Source organism: Ranitomeya variabilis, chromosome 1, assembly GCF_051348905.1.
Source record: "Ranitomeya variabilis isolate aRanVar5 chromosome 1, aRanVar5.hap1, whole genome shotgun sequence".
Taxonomy (NCBI): Eukaryota; Metazoa; Chordata; class Amphibia; order Anura; family Dendrobatidae; genus Ranitomeya; species Ranitomeya variabilis.
This window is the reverse complement of record NC_135232.1, coordinates 1,125,671,181-1,125,690,047: the sequence shown is the minus strand read 5'-3', so window position 1 is coordinate 1,125,690,047 and position 18,867 is coordinate 1,125,671,181. Positions and strand designations below refer to the sequence as shown.

Sequence of the window (18,867 nt, the reverse complement as noted above, 5' to 3'; positions counted from 1 at the left end):
AACTTTTCAAATGTTTTACCTCTCTTGCCCTGTTTTTAGCTATTTTAGCTATTTTTTATGTTTATTTTATATTTTCAGCAAATGCAGAATTGAAAGAAATTCTTCTGGTTTTCTGTTTGCACAATCGCGGTGTATTGTAGAGGGGGAACTCTAAGGTCTTGGTCGATGGAACAACTTGAAGCTCGTGGGCCAAATTCAAAATCTGCAACGGGGCCCCCAACTATTGCAATTTCTTAACAGTAATGGTCTTTTCATGTGGGCCAAAGGGACCTTCAACCCCTCCATGACGGGGACAATTTTCATTTTTGTGCTTCCATTTGCTCCTCCTCTCCTTCCCGGAGCCATAGCTCATAGCTCTTTTATTTTTCTGTCCTTTTAGACATATTAGGGCTTGTTTTTTTCAACAGATATGTACTAAAAAAACGAGAAAAAAATTCCAACTTGGGAGAAATTTTGAAAAATAAAAAACACAATTCTGACATTGTTTTTACGGTGTACATTTTGTGGCTAAAATGACCTTGCAGTATAATTCTGCTCATCATCAGTGCAATTACAAATATACTAAATGTTATTTTTTTTACTATTTTAATGGTGACAAAAAATCAGAAGTTTGCAAGAATTAAAAAATTTGGGGATTGTGTCAACATTTTCTGAGACCTGTAACATTTTCAATCGATGGAACTGTATGAGGGCTTATTTTTTTGAATGATGATATTTTTTTACAACATTTGTTTAACAGATGCAGAGGTGGACCTGCCTACAGTGCAGTTGCACAGGGCCCAGAAGTGGAAGGAGGCCCTTGCAGTCAGGAGTGTACGCATCCATGGCCCCTCAGTCAGAAAGCCCACTGCTCCCTGACACTGGGCCCTTAACACTCCCACCCATAAACATTCTGATGCACAGAGACAGGGAGAGGCCATTGGCCAATGAGAACGCTCACTGGCTGCTATGTATGTGTGTATGTATATGTGTCTATGCATGTGTGTATGTATGTGTGTCTATGCATGTGTGTGTATGTATATGTGGTGCGCCCCCACACCGCCGCAGGGCCTAGGGGTACCCGGAGCCGGGCCGCTGGGTCTCAGTCCTGGGGTTGTCACGGTGGCTAGACCCGGTCCGTGGCCCTGTCTGTCAGTGGGGGACGTCCGGTAGAATAAGTGATGATGATGGTGCAGTAACGGTGGTGTAGCGGTGCAGTTGTGGGGTGCAGGTCGCGGTAAATAACGAGGACACCAGGTTGCAGTCTCTTTACCTCTTTACTGGAGATCTCTCAGTCCGCAGTCCAGAATACGGTTCACCAGGCTGCGCAAGTCCGGTCGGTCCGATGGCACTTCCAGAGTTCTCCTCACAGGTGGAAATCAGTGCCCTCCTTCTTAGCGCTATGTGTTGTAGTCCTTCCCTGCTGTGCTCACGGAAAGTACCCCACAACTGTTGTGTCTGTTTCTTAAGTTCCCTCACAACTCGATTCACTGATGTTCTTCTCGTATTCCATCCCTCCCTGTTATTCAGGTTGGAACGGCACCCGTTTGTCAGGTAGGCCTGGAGTTCTTCCGGGACCCTAGAGACGCCCCTCTCCCGCAATTGCCCCCCAAGACTTCATAGGTGATATGTGGTAGACAGCCCGCCTTAAACTGACTGCCCTGCCGCTGTTTGGAGTATGGCTTGAAGCTATATGCTATTCCACTCCCTCGGCGTTCCGGCCACCGGTAATGCGCCTCAGTAGGATGTTGCTCCAGTCCTACAGCATGACCCCTACTGGTATTCTCCTTTTTGCTTGATCTCGTTTCTCACTCAGCACAATCTATCTCGCTTCTAGTCCTTTCTTGGGCACCGCCGCTATGCTGAGCAGGCACGGTCCCGTTACGTTCTTTCCAATGCCAAGCCTCTGTCAGGATCCCACCCCTGACAGAGACCCTACTGTCTCTTCCTCCACAACACCCTCTGCCACAAGGTGTTGCTTCGTTCAATCCAGTCAGCTTTCTCCTCTAACTTCCTGCCTGACCCCCAGTTTACCCACTATGGTGGGGAGTGGCCTAATGAATAGAACCCTTAGCTCCCCCCGGAGGCCCTGCTGTGAAACATATTGGTGTCTGTGATACCTGGTCAGATGAACTCCTTCAGTGCCATCGAACGCACCATGGCTCCCCATAGTGGCGGATCCACAGTACTGCAACGACCAGGACTCTGGGGCGCTGCACTCCCCCCTGGTTAAACACAGTACTCCGGGACTGGGAAGAAAACAACAATACAGGTTAGCAAAAAGACATACAATTTTGTTGAGTGCAAAACAATAAGTATACTTGAACAGGCTTCCCTTTATGGGAGGTGAGGACACTTTAACGTTACAAACATAATTAAATATCATAGCAACAGGCTACAATTAACTCTCATTACCCAACCGGGTATTCTACTAGGTGCAAACATTATTGACCAATAATTTAACTTTGCCTTTAAGGATATACACTCTTAATCCGCTAAAGACCTTCCTATAATCACATTATAAGGTATTTTAACTTTGCATTCGCCTTCTTTGGAATCTGCAGGACCGCCTGTCCTAACGGCACCAGACCTACTGCCTCTCCTTTCTATTACAGGACCGCCCCGTTCAGCCAGGGTCTACTGCCTTTTCAACTACTATACACAGTATAGAGCATAACTTTTCTTTCAGTTTAAGAACACTGAGCCGGCTCTACTTGGCTCCTATAAGGACTCACTCACTAACCCCTACGGGTTCACTTTCTGTCCTTAGTAACACATTATTAACTTTCTATGGGGACTCAGGGTTTACCTTCTATCCTCACCTTCGTTATTACTTCCTTTCTTTCAACTATGCAGGACTCTAATTCCTCCCCTACGGGCTCTCTGCATCTTTCTTTTTAAAGAACATTATCTAGGTTTCACATTTCAAACAGATTAAACACACATAACTTTTCTTTATGCAAAAACAGTTACATTTCTTCCAGAGCATCATCATATTACTGTTCTAAAACAGTATCACTTTTCAAGTTCAGGTCAAACATCCCCTTTAAGAGGGGATCAAGTCTTTCTGAGGTAGCTCGTCTTCTCAGCCTACCAGTCCTCGCTCAGCAAAGGTTCCAGAACGGTATCTTCGCAAAGAGTCTTTAAGTAAAACCAGTAGAAAGCGCCTTTAAGAAGGTGCAAACTATTTACAAGAAAGTTTGGATCATGCACTGTTCATGATTTCTCAGTTTGTGAAACTTGTGCAAAACTGGTAGGAAAAGCAAACAATAGGGATCCCGGGTCAACTAAGGGATCCATAAGAGTTAACCCTGAGCGGGTTTAGCAGCAAACAGTACACAAACAGTTAACTGGAAAACTATTTACATTTTCAGGTTTCCGAGGCTTAGTTGGACGGCTTCCAGGGCTGCACCTGGCACTTAACCCTTCTCGGCCTGGGAAAAGTGAGGTCCAGGGTTACACCCAGTGCTGGACAAACGCCGTTAATCCGTCTTTCATGTATGGTTAAATCATGCGCAGCGATGGAGGTCTGCGCAGCTTGAGTAGGGGCATTTGTTGCAGCAGAGGTAGAGGCTGCTGCAAGATCAGTCACTGGAACGGAGTCAGCAGCTGTGGCACTAGCAGTCACTGGAGGGGTGTCGGTCGTCAGGGCAGGGTCGTCTTTCATACCTGCTTCAGATGCGGTCCCTCCGGTGCCGGTCTGCTCTGCCTCCGCTGGGGTCTGGAACGCTGGTTGCAGGGCCTTGTGCTGCGACATTGTCATCTCTGCTTGCAGCATACCCCTTTCCGGCAGGGCCTTGCCTTCCAGCTTCGGGGTGCTGGGACTTCTTCCCTGCTCCGGACCAGATGAGGCTGTCGACAGATGTCCGGTGAGGCTCCTGATGATGGCCTTCTTCCACCCGGCCTCAGTGCTCAGCTGCGTCCGCCGGGGTCGGTCGCTGAGCTCGTCCACTCCGGCCTGCAGGAATTCAGCATCAGCGGTGGAGGCCTGGTTGCGGTGCCCCTCCGGGTGGCTGGGGAAGTCCTCTGCTCCGACCTCACGCTCCGGCTCCGGGCGGCTCGCCATGGCGTCCTCCATGTCGCTGAATTCTTCTTCCTGATCCTTTTCCCGCTCTCTCCTTCGTGGGCGGTTTCGTTTTCTCTGTCTCTGCCCACCATTGAGGATCAGGAGGCGGATCTCGGCTGCTGACGGACACGTCCTCAAGGGGCTGAGATATTTAGACTGGGCGGCCATTGTCTTTCGCGCTCTTCAGCTTGTTCACGCCCACTTCCACGCCCTTCTTCTTCTCCTGCGCTCTCCTTAGCGCTGTAATGGCGGCGGTTTTGGCGCGAACTTTTGGCGGCAAGTGACAATCCACAGTCTTTGCAATAAAGTACAGTCCAAGCACAATAAATCACAGTTCCAAGGCACACATGACCTGATTCTTCAGGCTTAAGTAGATCCTGTTCGTGACGCCAAGTTTGGAGCGCCCCCACCGCCGCAGGGCCGAGGGGTACCCGGCACCGGGCCTACGAGTCTCTGCTTCTGGGGGTTGTCACGGCGGCTAGGCCCCGGTCCGTGACCCTGCCGTGGGGCGCACAGTAAATAATAGGTGTGGATGTTGGTGGAGTAACGGTGGTGTAGCGGTGCAGTTGTGGGGTGCAGGTCGCGGTAAATAACGAGGACACCAGGTTGCAGTCTCTTTACCTCTTTACTGGAGATCTCTCAGTCCGCAGTACAGAATACGGTTCACCAGGCTGCGCAAGTCCGGTCGGTCCGATGGCACTTCCAGAGTTCTCCTCACAGGTGGAAATCAGTGCCCTCCTTCTTAGCGCTATGTGTTGTAGTCCTTCCCTGCTGTGCTCACGGAAAGTACCCCACAACTGTTGTGTCTGTTTCTTAAGTTCCCTCACAACTCGATTCACTGATGTTCTTCTCGTATTCCATCCCTCCCTGTTATTCAGGTTGGAACGGCACCCGTTTGTCAGGTAGGCCTGGAGTTCTTCCGGGACCCTAGAGACGCCCCTCTCCCGCAATTGCCCCCCAAGACTTCATAGGTGATATGTGGTAGACAGCCCGCCTTAAACTGACTGCCCTGCCGCTGTTTGGAGTATGGCTTGAAGCTATATGCTATTCCACTCGCGCCTCAGTAGGATGTTGCTCCGGTCCTACAGCATGACCCCTACTGGTATTCTCCTTTTTGCTTGATCTCGTTTCTCACTCAGCACAATCTATCTCGCTTCTAGTCCTTTCTTGGGCACCGCCGCTATGCTGAGCAGGCACGGTCCCATTACGTTCTTTCCAATGCCAAGCCTCTGTCAGGATCCCACCCCTGACAGAGACCCTACTGTCTCTTCCTCCACAACACCCTCTGCCACAAGGTGTTGCTTCGTTCAATCCAGTCAGCTTTCTCCTCTAACTTCCTGCCTGACCCCCAGTTTACCCACTATGGTGGGGAGTGGCCTAATGAATAGAACCCTTAGCTCCCCCCGGAGGCCCTGCTGTGAAACATATTGGTGTCTGTGATACCTGGTCAGATGAACTCCTTCAGTGCCATCGAACGCACCATGGCTCCCCATAGTGGCGGATCCACAGTACTGCAACGACCAGGACTCTGGGGCGCTGCATATGTGTCTATGCATGTGTGTATGTATGTGTGTTGTGTTTTTGTGTGTGTATTTATGTGTATCTGTGTGTATGTTTGTGTGTATGTGTGTAGGCATGTATGTGTATGTATTTGTGTTTATGTATGTTTGTGTGTGTAAATGTATGTGTATTTGCTTGTGTATGTACTGTATATAATGTATGTGTGCGTGTATGTGTGTATATATAAATGAAAGTGTGTGTGTGATTGTAAGTATATGAATGTGTGTGTATGTATGCACGGTGTGTGCATGGATATAAATGTGTATGTGAACATATTTGTTTTCAGTTCATGTATGATACTGCAATTGTAAAGAATAGGAGAATCGGCCGATCTCTCTAAAGGTTTATTCACAAAATAATCAAGTTATCTCCAGGATCGAGGATAACTTGCTGTTCACTGGGGATCCGACTGCTGAGCTCCCCGGAGATTCTGAGAGTAGGCTCTGCAGGCTTGTACTGAATGGTGAGAGTTGTGCATGCTCGGTCTCTGCGCTCTCCATTATCTATAGAGCTGCTGAGCGCTGCGCTCGGCTATTAGATCACTATAGAGCTGCTGAGCGCTGCGCTCGGCTATTAGATCACTATAGAGCTGCTGAGTGCTGCGCTCGGCTATTACATCACTATAGAGCTGCTGAGCGCTGCGCTCGGCTATTACAACAGTTCCACAGACAATGAAAAGTGAAGAATGTAAGGGGGTGACTTGGTACGTCACTCACCTCCCCGTCTTTGGATTTGGATAAATGTGTCTAGTGCGGCACTCTGATGTTTCAGCAATGCTAATGTAATGTGTGGTTTTCTGCTGTAATGTATTTGCCATGTGCCGTAATGTGTTGAAGGGATAGATTAGTATAAGGGAATCAGAATCGGCCTCTGTTCAGCGTATTCACCATGATGCATATATTAACACAGTTGCCTCCTATGGATGCCAGACAGTGGTTTCAACATCAACTGTAAAAAAAAAGTTAATATTTTAAGTAGATCTTTTATAGGATACTGTTATATGGAATACTGCAATCTGCTACACCATTCCATAATATATTTGCAGTACGCTGCCATATATACATGTTTAGGCCCTGCCGGACAGGGAGGGGGGTCCAGACATATTTCTTGCACAGGGGCCCCAAGCTTTCAGTGTCCACATTTCTTGCACAGGGGCCCCAAGCTTTCAGTGTCCGCCCTTGAATAAATGTGACTATTTAATCGCTTTTCGCAGCATTTTCTGTGGCATTACAGTGGCCAAAAAATGTAATTTTGTGTTTTTGAATTACCTTTGTTTACAGTGTTTGCCAATTGTGTTAATTATTTTTATATTTTGATAGATCAGAATTTTCTAAACATGGCAATGCTACATATTGTATGTGCATTTTAAAAAAAATAATAATATCTTTATTTTTAACCCCTTTCTGCCATTAGACATACTATTCCATCCATGTGACCCGGGACCTACTTCTCATGGATGGAATAGTACGTCATAGGCAATCAGCCGCGCTCGCGGAGGGAGCGCGGCCGATCGCCGCCAGGTGTCAGCTGATTATTACAGCTGACATCCAGCACTATGTGCCAGGAGCAGTCACAGACCGCTCCCGGCACATTAACCCCCGGAACACTGCGATCAAACATGATCACAGCGCTCCAGCGGCATAGGGAAGCATCACACAGGTAGGGGGCTCCCTGTGTGCTTCCCTGAGACCCTCAGAACAACACGGTGTGATCGAGTTGTTCAGAGGGTCTCCTACATCCTCCTCCCTGCAGGCGCTGGATCCAAAATGTGCTTCCAGGTTCTGCGGGGAGGTGGCTTGAAAGCACTTGCTCAGAGCATGCGTCGGCAAACCTGGAGCACTGCCTGTCAGATCGCTGATCTGACACAGTGCTTTGCAAAGTGTCAGATCAGCGATCTGACACTATAGCATGATGTCCCACCCTGGGACAAGGTAAAAAAGTCAAAAAAAAATATTTCCATGTGTAAAAAAAAATATTCCTAAATAATGAAAATATATATATATATTGTTCCAATAAATACATTTTTTTATCTAAATAAATAAAAAAACAATAAAAGTACACATATTTAGTATCGCCGCATCCGTAACGATCCGACCTATAAAACTGTCCTGCTAGTTAACCCCTTCAGTGATCACCGTAAAAAAAAAAATAATTAAGCAAAAAACAACGCTTTATTATCATACTGCCGAACAAGAAGTGGAATAGCACACGATCAAAAAGACAGATATAAATAACCATGGTACCACTGAAAACATAATCTTATCCCGCAAAAAACGAGCTGCCATACAGCATTATCAGCGAAAAAATAAAAAAGTTATAGTCCTCAGAATAAAGCAATGCAAAAATAATTGTTATTTTATATAAAATAGTTTTTATCGTATAAAAGTGCCAAAACATAAAAAATAATATAAATGAGGTATCGCTGTAATCGTACTGACCTGAAGAATAAAACTGCTTTATCAATTTTGTCAAACGTGGAACGGTATAAATGCCCCCCCAAAAGAAATTCATGAATAGCTGGTTTTTGGTCATTCTACCTCACAAAAATTGGAATAAAAAGAGATCAAAAAATGTCACGTGCCAAAAAATGGTACCAATAAAAACATCAACTCGTCCCTCAAAAAACAAGACCTCACATGACTCTGTGGACCAAAATATGGAAAAATTATAGCTCTCAAAATGTGGAGATGCAAAATCTAATTTTTGCAATAAAAAACATCTTTTAGTGTGTGACAGCTGCCAATCATAAAAATCCATTAAAAAAACGCTATAAAAGTAATCAAACATCCCTTCATCATCTCCTTAGTTAGGGAAAAATAATAAAATTAAAAAAATGCATTTATTTCCACTTTCCCTTTAGGGTTAGGGTTAGGTTTGGGGCTAAAGTTAGGGTTAGGGCAACAGTTAGGGTCAGGGTTGGGGCTACAGTTAGGGTTAGGGTTGGGGCTAAAGTTAGGGTTAGAGTTGGGGCTAAAGTTAGGGTTGGGGCTAAAGTTAAGGTTAGGGCTTGGATTACATTTACGGTTGGGATTAGGCTTAGGAGTGTGTCAGGGTTAGGGATGTGGTTAGGGTTGGGATTAGGGTTAGGGGTGTGTTGGGATTAGGGGGATGTTCGGGTTAGGGGTGTGGTTAGGGTTATGGTTAAGGTTGGGATTAGGGTTAGGGGAGTGTTTGGATTAAGGTTTCAGTTAGAATTGGGGGGTTTCCACTGTTTAGGCACATCAGACACATCAATTCTGAGTTGAAAAAGTAAAACAGTGCTCCTTCTCTTCCAAGCTCTCCCGTGTGCCAAAACGGGTTCACCCCAACATATGGGGTATCAGCGTACTCAGTACAAATTGGACAACAACTTTTGGGTCCAATTTCTCTGGTTACTCTTGGGAAAATATAAATTTTGGAGGCTAAAAAATCATTTTTGTGGGAAAAATCATTTTTATTTTCACGGCTCTGCATTATAAACTGCTGTGAAAAACTTGGGGGTTAAAAGTTCTCACAACACATCTAGATAAGTTCCTTGGGGGGTCTAGTTTCCAATATGGGCTCACTTGGGGGGGGGGTTCTACTGATTAGGTACATCAGGGGCTCTGCAAATGCAATGTGACACCTGCAGACCATTCCATCTAAATATGCATTCCAAACGGTGCTCCTTACCTTCCGAGCTCTACCATGCACCCAAACAGTAGTTTTCTTCCACATATGGGGTAGAAGCGTACTCAGAACAAATTGGACAACAACTTTTGTGGTCCAATTTCTCCTGTTACTCTTGGGAAAATGAAAAACTGGGGGCTAAAAATAATTTCTTGGGGAAATTTTTTTTTTATTTTCTCGGCTCTGCGTTATAAACTGTAGTGAATCACTTGGGGGTTCAAAGCTCTCACAACACATCCAAATAAGTTCCTTAGGGGGTCTACTTTCCAAAATGGTGTCACTTGTAGGGGGTTTCAATGTTTAGGCACATCAGAGGCTCTCCAAATGCGACATGGCGTTCCATCTCAATTCCAGTAAATTTTGCATTGAAAAGTCAAACGGCGCTCCTTCCATTCCGAGCTCTGCCATGCACCCAAACAGTGGTTTACCCCCACATATGTGGTATCAGCGTACTTTGGACAAATTGCACAATAAGTTTTGGGGTCCAATTTCTTCTCTTACCCTTGGCAAAAAAAAATTGGGGGCGAAAAGATCATTTTTGTGAAAAAATATGATTTTTTATTTTTATGGCTCTACAATATAAACTTCTGTGAAGCACTTGGTGGGTCAAAGTGCTCACCACACATCTAGATAAGTTCATTAGGGAGTCCACTTTCCAAAATGGTGTCACTTATGTGGGGTTTCAATGTTCAGGCACATCAGGGGCTCTCCAAACGCGACATGGCGTCCTATCTCAATTTCAGTCAATTTTGCATTGAAAAGTCAAATGGCTCTCCTTCCCTTCTGAGCTCTGCCATGTGCCCAAACAGTAGTTCACCCCCACATATAGGGTAACAGCATTCTCAGAACAAATTGTACAACAAATTTCGTGGTCCAATTTCTTCTGTTACCCTTGGTAAAATAAAACAAATTGGAGCTGAAGTAAATTTTTTGTGAAAAAAAGTTAAATGTTCATTTTTTTTTAAACATTCCAAAAATCCCTGTGAAATGCCTGAAGAATTAATAAACTTCTTGAATGTGGCTTGAGCACGTTGAGTGGTGCAGTTTTTAGAATGGTGTCACACTTGGATATTTTCTATCATATAGACCCCTCAAAGTGACTTCAAATGTGACATAGTCCCTATAATAAAATGTGTTGTAAAAATGAGAAATTGCTGGTCAACTTTTAACCCTTATAACTCCCTAACAAAAAAAATTTGGTTCCAAATTTGTGCTGATGTAATGTAGACATGTGGGAAATGTTACGTATTAAGTATTTTGTGTGACTTAACTCTGTGATTTAAGGGCATAACAATTCAAAGCTGGAAAATTGCAAAATTTTCAAAATTTTTGCCAAATTTCCAATTTTTCATAAATAAACACAGGTAATATCAAAGAAATTTTACCACTATCATGAAGTACTATATGTCATGAGAAAACATTCTCAGAATCATCAGGATCCATTGAAGCATTCTAGAGTTATAACCTCATAATTGTAAAAAATGACCCGGTCATTAACGTGCAAACCACCCTTGGGGGTAAAGGAGTTAATCAGGCAAACGGACTTTTATGTTTATGTTTATGCGCAATGACAAGCATGGTGGTCCTCAGCATCACCCCAGCTGTAATAACAACCCTCCGACGAACCATTATCATTTGAATGGCAGGCCAATGGGCAAATGGAATTATGCGCCTTCATGCTGGTTTTAAATGTTTTAAATGTTTTAAATGTTGCTTTCAAATTTTGACAGTGGCATTTAACAGGTTAACAATTATGAGCAGAGCTCTGTTTCACCCTCTATTGATAGGTGCAGGTCCTGACTAGTGTTGAGCGATACCATCCGATACTTGAAAGTATCGGTATCGGATAGTATCGGCCGATACCCGAAAAGTATCGGATATCGCCGATACCGATACCCGATACCAATACAAGTCAATGGGACACCAAGTATCGGAAGGTATCCTGATGGTTCCCAGGGTCTGAAGGAGAGGAAACTCTCCTTCAGGCCCTGGGATCCATATTACTGTGTAAAATAAAGAATTAAAATAAAAAAATATTGATATACTCACCTCTCCGGAGGCCCCTGGACATCACCACTGGTAACCGGCAGCCTTCTTTGCTTAAAATGAGCGCGTTTAGGGCCTTCCATGACGTCACGGCTTCTGATTGGTCGCGTGCCGCTCATGTGACCGCCACGCGACCAATCACAAGCCGCAACGTCATTCTCAGGTCCTAAATTCCTAGAATGAGGAGTTTAGGGCCTGAGAATGACGTCACGGCTTGTGATTGGTTGCGTGGCGGTCACATGAGCGGCACGCGACCAATAAGAAGCCGTGACGCGCTCATTTTAAGCAAAGAAGGCTGCCGGTTACCAGCGGTGATGTCCAGGGGCCTCCGGAGAGGTGAATATATCAATATTTTTTATTTTAATTCTTTATTTTACACAGTAATATGGATCAGATACCGATTCCCGATACCACAAAAGTATCGGATCTCGGTATCGGAACTCCGATACCCCAAGTATCGGCCGATACCCGATACTTGCGGTATCGGAATGCTCAACACTAGTCCTGACTTTAACACACAGTCATAATCTGCTGAGTTTCAGGTGTGCTCACCCCCATATGCATCAGCCTCCGACTTACGCCATACATGTATGACAGATGTTGTGAATGGGATAAGGGACCATTTGGGCCGCATAGACTCCAGGGCATGGGTGCGACTGTAACCTTGGAAGAGCTTCCCACCATGAAAGATTATTGAAAATACAAGTCTCCTCATGTGGGGCACAATGATTTTTTGCAGGACTGTTCCTTTCATGCAGGCCTTGTTAGAGATTTTTATTCTGGGCCTTACAATATATTCTCAGCAGGCCATTAATGATCAGTGGAGGTCTAACCAGGGGTACTCCCTCTGATCACTGAAATGAAAGGAAGGGGCTCCTTATTGCTCATTCATGAATATTGACATTCCTCCAAGTGTGGCCTCGCCAGGTACTGCAACTCAACCATTTCATCTCAGCAGAGCTGCAATACCAGGCATGGCTAGACCTACATGGAGGACACTTTACATGGATAAGCAAGTGCTGGTTGTGGAGGTCCTGAGGGATAGACCATCAAATGGAAATACCTTTTACTTGTTGAAGTCCTGAAAATAATGAATTGTCACAATGTTCAATGTAAACAGGTGGATATGATGTTCACTAGAGTATAGCTAAGAAATCATAAATGCGTGCATCCAAATAAATAGAGACAAAACATGATGCATCGCTATATGGTTTTATTCTCTACAGAGCCCCAAGACAGAAGAGCACAGCACAGGGAATCAGCCCTGGGGCCTATGACAGGGCTACGTGATCATAAGCCATGGGCATTCTGTGAAGACCCGTACATATGTTCATTGAGGATCTATTTGCGATGATTGACATCTTGATTAACGCCATAGATTTATCTTATGATAAGAGTTGCTTTTCTCTATTAACATTTTCTGAATTTTTTGTTTCTTCAGGTTGCAAACCTCGCCTGTTCCATATCTAATAATGAAGATGGGGTGAAGTTGGTGCGCATGGCTGCCACCCAGATTGACAGCTTATGCCCACAGGTATGTCTAGTGAAGGAATCAGTTATCTAATGATTAATGAATTAATTAATATATTCTGTAGTCACACATTACTGTAGAGCTATGAGCCACAATTTACTGTACTTATGCAAAATTCTACAAGGCAACAAATACCTAAATACAGATAATATAAGGTATTTAGTACTCTTCTAAAGAAGCTAGGGTTCAGACCCATCAAGACCGGTGATGGCTTCCTGTGCCATCTGGTACTGACATCAATAGCAGATTCTTTAAATCCTGTAAGTTTTGAGGTACAACTTCGATGAGTCAGATTTTTTTCCTTCACATTCCACAAATCTTTATTAAAATCAAGTTATTTTTGGTACAGAACTACATTATCCCACCAACACCACCATCTTCCACCATATGATAGCCATGGCCATGGAGCTAACCATTAGCCTTAAAACTGCTACCACCACCAGGGCCAGCTTCTGATATTCTACATGCATGTACAGGGCGTTGTTTTCCTGTATTCCAGTGTGTGGTAAAACCAATGGTATTGTTCAAAAGTACAACTCGCCCCACCAGAAACAAGCCCTCACTTGGCCATAATGATGGCAAAATAAAAAAATAGTTATGTCTCTGGGAAAGAGGGGAGCAAAAAAAGAAAATGCAAAAACAGAAAATCACAACCTTGTGAAGGGGTTAATACCGAGCAAAAGGAAAGCATAATACTGTGAGCTGATATTAATAAGCTGGGATGGTCCATGGATATTGGCCACTTTCCAGCATACTAAGACCGGCTAACAGCTGTCTGCTTTCTCTTGGCTGGATATAAAAATAGGGGGGATCCCAAGTCATTTTTTTCATTCATTTATTTATGTATTAGCAAGTACAGTAAAGTACACACACAAGGCACTGCTCCACTCCTCCACTTGGATCTCCACCTCCTGGTTCAAGACTCTTTTTTATTTTTTTATTCTATGTTATTTTAAGCAATTTTCCTATCCCCATATGCTAATAGGACAGTTGTCCTGTTCTTACACCTATTTTGCTTATTTTTTCAGCCACCTAACCCTTGCTATCACCATTTTACAGCCATTTTACAGCACCAAAGTTTGGGTCCCCATTGACTCATATGGTGTTCAGATCCAAGGTAGAATTCAGGTCAACGTTTGGTAACAAACCAAATTTTTTTATCAAGTTCGGAAGAAGCAGCTGAACTTCCATGGGTCCGCTCATGGACCACTCTGCGGACCGCTTATCCCTAGTCTCCATCCAAGCTCACTGAACTAGAGCTATTGTGCAAAGAAGAATGGGCAAAAATGTCACCTCTAGAAGTGCAAAGTTGGAGAGGGGGTCTTACACAGTACTGACCCGGAGGGGTGGGGGGGCAAAATACAAATGCACGTCACAATTTTCAGATTTACATTTTTAGAAAACCATGCATCATTTCCTTTACATTTAACAAATACTTGCTACTTCGTGTTGGTATATCACATAGAATGCCAGTAAAACACATTAATGTTTATGGGTGTAACATGAAAAATGTGAAAAGTTCAGAGGGCATGGATATTTTTTCAACCTACAGTATGTATACATCTACTCTTCAAAATGTGAACTGCCTCTACTGGCAGCTACGGGAACTCAACATTTTTTTCCATATAATTCTATGGTTGTATGGCAGCCCAACCACAGAGCTCTTCCATAGGCCCAGGAAAGGCTCCAATTAATAAAAACAGCCCTGTGGAGATGATAAAGGAATGAGTTCTGGAGTCTGTAAAGCTTCGTCATCCAATCCACAGCCATAAGTTAAAGAATTTTCAACCCATACCTGTATGCAGTGTCGGACTGGGGTGTCAAGGGCCCATGAGTAACATTGACCTTGAGGGGCCCACTTTTCACCTGCATACAAATATTATATAACCCTCATTCACAAATCTACCTATGATTAATGAATGAGCTACTGATTTTTTTCTGTACATAGTGAATCAAGTGAATTATGACAAGTACTGCCCATACAGTGGGGTTGGGGGCCTAGTTGGGCACAGGGGCCCACCTGGGGATTCTCCTGTTTCCCTATAGGCCAGTCAGAGCCTGCCTGTATGAACCAAGCCTACAAGCTGGATAGGATATGGCACTCATAAATATCACTATCGTAATATTTCACAGCAATATAAAGAATAAAAATCACCTCCACTATCATTTTAACCCATAAATAAAATAGCAAAAAAAGGAAAATATATCTACACAGACACAGTAGATAAAAGCTACTACCATGCCAATGAAGACTGTGCTGGCGAGAGGGCTGTGGCATCAATAATATAGACGTATGGTCATTCCATGTAGACCCACTTGCTCTCTTTAAGTTGATAAGTGCTGAAGAAATACAATACTCAGGGAAATGAAAAGAAAAATATGTGGTTCAATTATTGTGTGTGATAGCCATGGATGGGACTCGGAATGAAATGTGCAGTGATGGAACTGTTAGAACGGTCCCTTACTGCTCCTCATCATTTGTCAGTGTGCAACATTATAATGCTGCGCGACTAACTCTGCTAAACAGCAGCGCTGGGACCGTCACTTAAATTTTGCTTCGTGACATTTGCTATTGTTATAAAACCATAAATTACAAGAGGGATTTGTCCCATCCTATATAATCATGCTGCTTCTCTATCTTTGAGGAGTTCTGGTGTGAATATAAACTGAATCTGTCACATAGTCTTTGGGGGCAGCCGTTCTGTGGTTCGAACCAATATCCTAGAGATTGATGCCATCAATCACAGGGTATTATTATGGATGGAGGAGCTCTAGACCTTATGCCATTTGTGGTCAACCCCTTTTCAAGTTAATACAATCTTTAGATGGAAACTCCCTGGATTCGAGAAGCTTTCCTCCTCTTGGGTAACGGCTTAAAATGTGGGGTGGTTAAAAAAGGAAATTTTATATTTAAAAATAAATTGCATCTTTCTAAAAGAATCCATAATTTATGGTTCTACCAGTTCCTTTTGGATTTATTTAATCAAGGAACTCTCAGCAGAAAAGAGATAATTAAGATCTATGCAGAAGATAGAAAAGAAGAGCAATCAGTGGTCTGAAAGAAGGCTTAGACATGTCAGGAAGAGATGCCGGTCAAACAAGCACTGGGACAGTGGCTTTTGAAGGTTTTGGGGCATTTTAGAGCACTATCAAACACTTTTGCAGACAGACTATCTCATGCAGTCATAAAGGCATCTATCTTTGTTCACAAGATGCTTTCCCAGAAGTTTTTTTACTTACTTACGTACAGTTTGGAAAACTTCAGCCTAGCTTGTTTTGTCTCTTTAGTAACATAGTTATTAAGGTTGAAGGAAGACTTTAAGTCCATCTAGTTCAACCCATAGCCTAACCTAATGTGCCCTAACATGTTGATCCAGGGGAAGGCAAAAAAAAACCATGTGGTAAGAGTAAGCTCCACCATGGGGGAAAAAAATTCCTTCCCGACCCCACATACGGCAATCAGACTAGTTCCCTGGATCAACGCCCTATCAAAGAATCTAATATATACCCTGTAACATTGTACTTTTCCAGGAAGGTATCCAGTCCCCTCTTAAATTTAAATGATGACTCACTCATTACAACATCATACGGCAGAGAGTTCCATAGTCTCACTGCTCTTACAGTAAAGAATCCGTGTCTGTTATTATGCTTAAACCTTTTTTCCTCCAACGTAGAGGATGCCCCCTTGTCCCTGTCACCGGTCTATGATTAAAAAGATCATCAGAAAGGTCAGCAATGAGGTCCTACTGGGTCTTCGGCTATAGTGATTTATTTCCTTGACATGACAACAGATAGTTTGTGCTGACACCTATGCCCCTTGAGCCTGCAGGACAGATTGAATTTCTTTTGATCTTGATTGGAGCTGCTTTCCACCATCCGGACTGTCCTGCATTGCAAACTTTCATCAATTTTTCTCTGCTGTCTATGTCCAGGGAGATTAGTTACAGTGTCATGGGTTGTAAACATCTTGATTATGTTGCTCACTATGGACAAAGCAACATCAAAATCTCTGGAGATGGACTTGTAACCTTGAAATTGTTGATATAGTTCAACAATTTTGGTTCTCAAGTTCTCAGACAGTTCTCTTCTTCTATTTCTGTTCTCCAGACACACAAGTAAACTCCTTATCTTTTTATCTGGTTTCAGGTGTGATATTCATATTGCCCACATCTGTTACTTGCCACCAGTGAGTTTGAACAAGCATCACATACTTGAAATAAAGTTATTTAACCAAAATTTTGGAAAGATGCCAGCAATTTTGTCAGGATCATATTGGGGATTTTGTCTGAAATTATGTCCAATGTGCTTTTTTTTGTTGTTCTAACATACACAAAGGAAATATACATGTATATAACAAAATGTGTAATTGCAATAATTTTCTGGGAGAAATATTTCATTTTCTGGAGGAATTTAAAAGGTGCCAACACTTTCAGCCATGACTGTAGAAGATGAATACAGACTTAATTAAATTGATTTTACCAGTAGGACAAAACTATGGATCAGTCTTCTATGGATACGTATTTTGGTGACCATTCCTTTCTTTGTCACATAATGGGTCTCATTTTATGTCTGATTTTACAGTAAAGAAAACACAAGTTCTTTATCACTGATCCATGTGGCATTCTGGCATGTTCAAATGAATGCAGTAGGTGTTATTTCCTTTATTAGTTAGATTTTTCTTATTTTGCAAAGTAATTTTTCCCTAGAAGTAACAATGAAGCTACTGTTTCGATAAAACAGATTTGAAGGATCCAAAAAAATTTCAGTGCAGAATAACAATATTAGATTTACATTAACATTATAGAAGTTGAATTACTATTAATGATAACCTTTTCTCTTACTTCAGGTGATCAATGCTGCCCTGACTCTGGCTGCTAGACCTCATAGTAAAGTAGCTCAAGATAACATGGACGTCTTCAAAGACCAGTGGGAAAAGCAGGTCCGGGTCCTTACGGAGGCTGTTGATGACATCACTTCTGTAGATGACTTCCTGTCTGTCTCCGGTATGTCTTAGATTCTATAGATGTATATATTAGGGTTTAGTTTGACTCTAGATGTGCAGCTGGCACAGAGTGTAAATTAAAGTTCTGAGTAAACTCAAGTGAATGCTTATATAAATGGGTTGATCTGGGGTTGGTTTTTATTGCTACCTACCCGTCCGTTGTGCTCGGCACCAACCTCTGCTGGCGCAAAGTGGTTACTGCTCCTGCAGGTGATTCAATGGCTTCCACTGACATCCTATCATCAGAGCAGTGATATCTCTTCTGCACTGCTCTGTTAAAGGGCCGTAACTGCTGACGGCATGCTGATTGACAACCGGCTCCATGCTGTTTAACTGTGGGGAGCAGGCTGTCAATCAGCTTGATGTCAGCAATCACATCTCTTCAACAAAGCAGTCAGAAAGAGAATAAGAATTTCTGTTGACTTGGAGCAGCCAACTTGCTGTCAGGAGTGGTCAATGATCGCTCTGTAAAACATAGTCAAAAAATCCCCACCCATTAACATTTACCTTTATTAATAATAATTAAAAGAGAGCTTTCTAAGCAATTCTCATAATTAAAAGGGAGCTCCGTAAGCAATTCCCACAATTAAAAGGGAGCTCGTAAGCAATTACCACAATTAAAAGGGAGCGCCGTAAGCAATTTCCAAAAATCAGCAACATCCAGGTATATATAGTATCCCAAATAGTTTAGATATCTGTTGATAAGCCACACAAAAACAGAACTGAAAAAGGTATGATAGAAAAGGACCTAAATATTTTTTCTAGATAATGCACCCTGTCATGATCTCAATGGCAAGAGAACATAGCATAAGCATATATAGGAACTAGCTCTTGGAAGATGGGAACTGAGCTGACCATGAACTAAACCTAACGCACAACTAGCAGTGGCCGGGTAGCATGCCTACGTTGATTCTAGATGCCCAGCCCAGCCGGAGGGCTAAATAAAGCTAGCAGAAGAAAATATTAGTCCTAGCTCACCTCTAGAGAAATACCCCGAAAGGAGACAGAGGCCCCCCACATGTATTGGCGGTGAGT

General features: G+C 43.2%; 1 protein-coding gene across 4 annotated transcripts in view; it reads left to right on the top strand.

Moving 5' to 3' along the window:
* LOC143793370 (catenin alpha-2) overlaps window positions 1-18,867 on the top strand; it is a 1,050,189-nt gene that overhangs the window by 683,016 nt on the left and 348,306 nt on the right. For all 4 annotated transcript variants that reach the window (XM_077280277.1, XM_077280276.1, XM_077280279.1 and 1 more), the window contains 2 exons: window positions 12,741-12,833; window positions 17,677-17,833. In XM_077280277.1, the coding sequence (XP_077136392.1) occupies window positions 12,741-12,833; window positions 17,677-17,833 (250 nt within the window). The remainder of the gene's footprint in view (window positions 1-12,740; window positions 12,834-17,676; window positions 17,834-18,867) is intronic.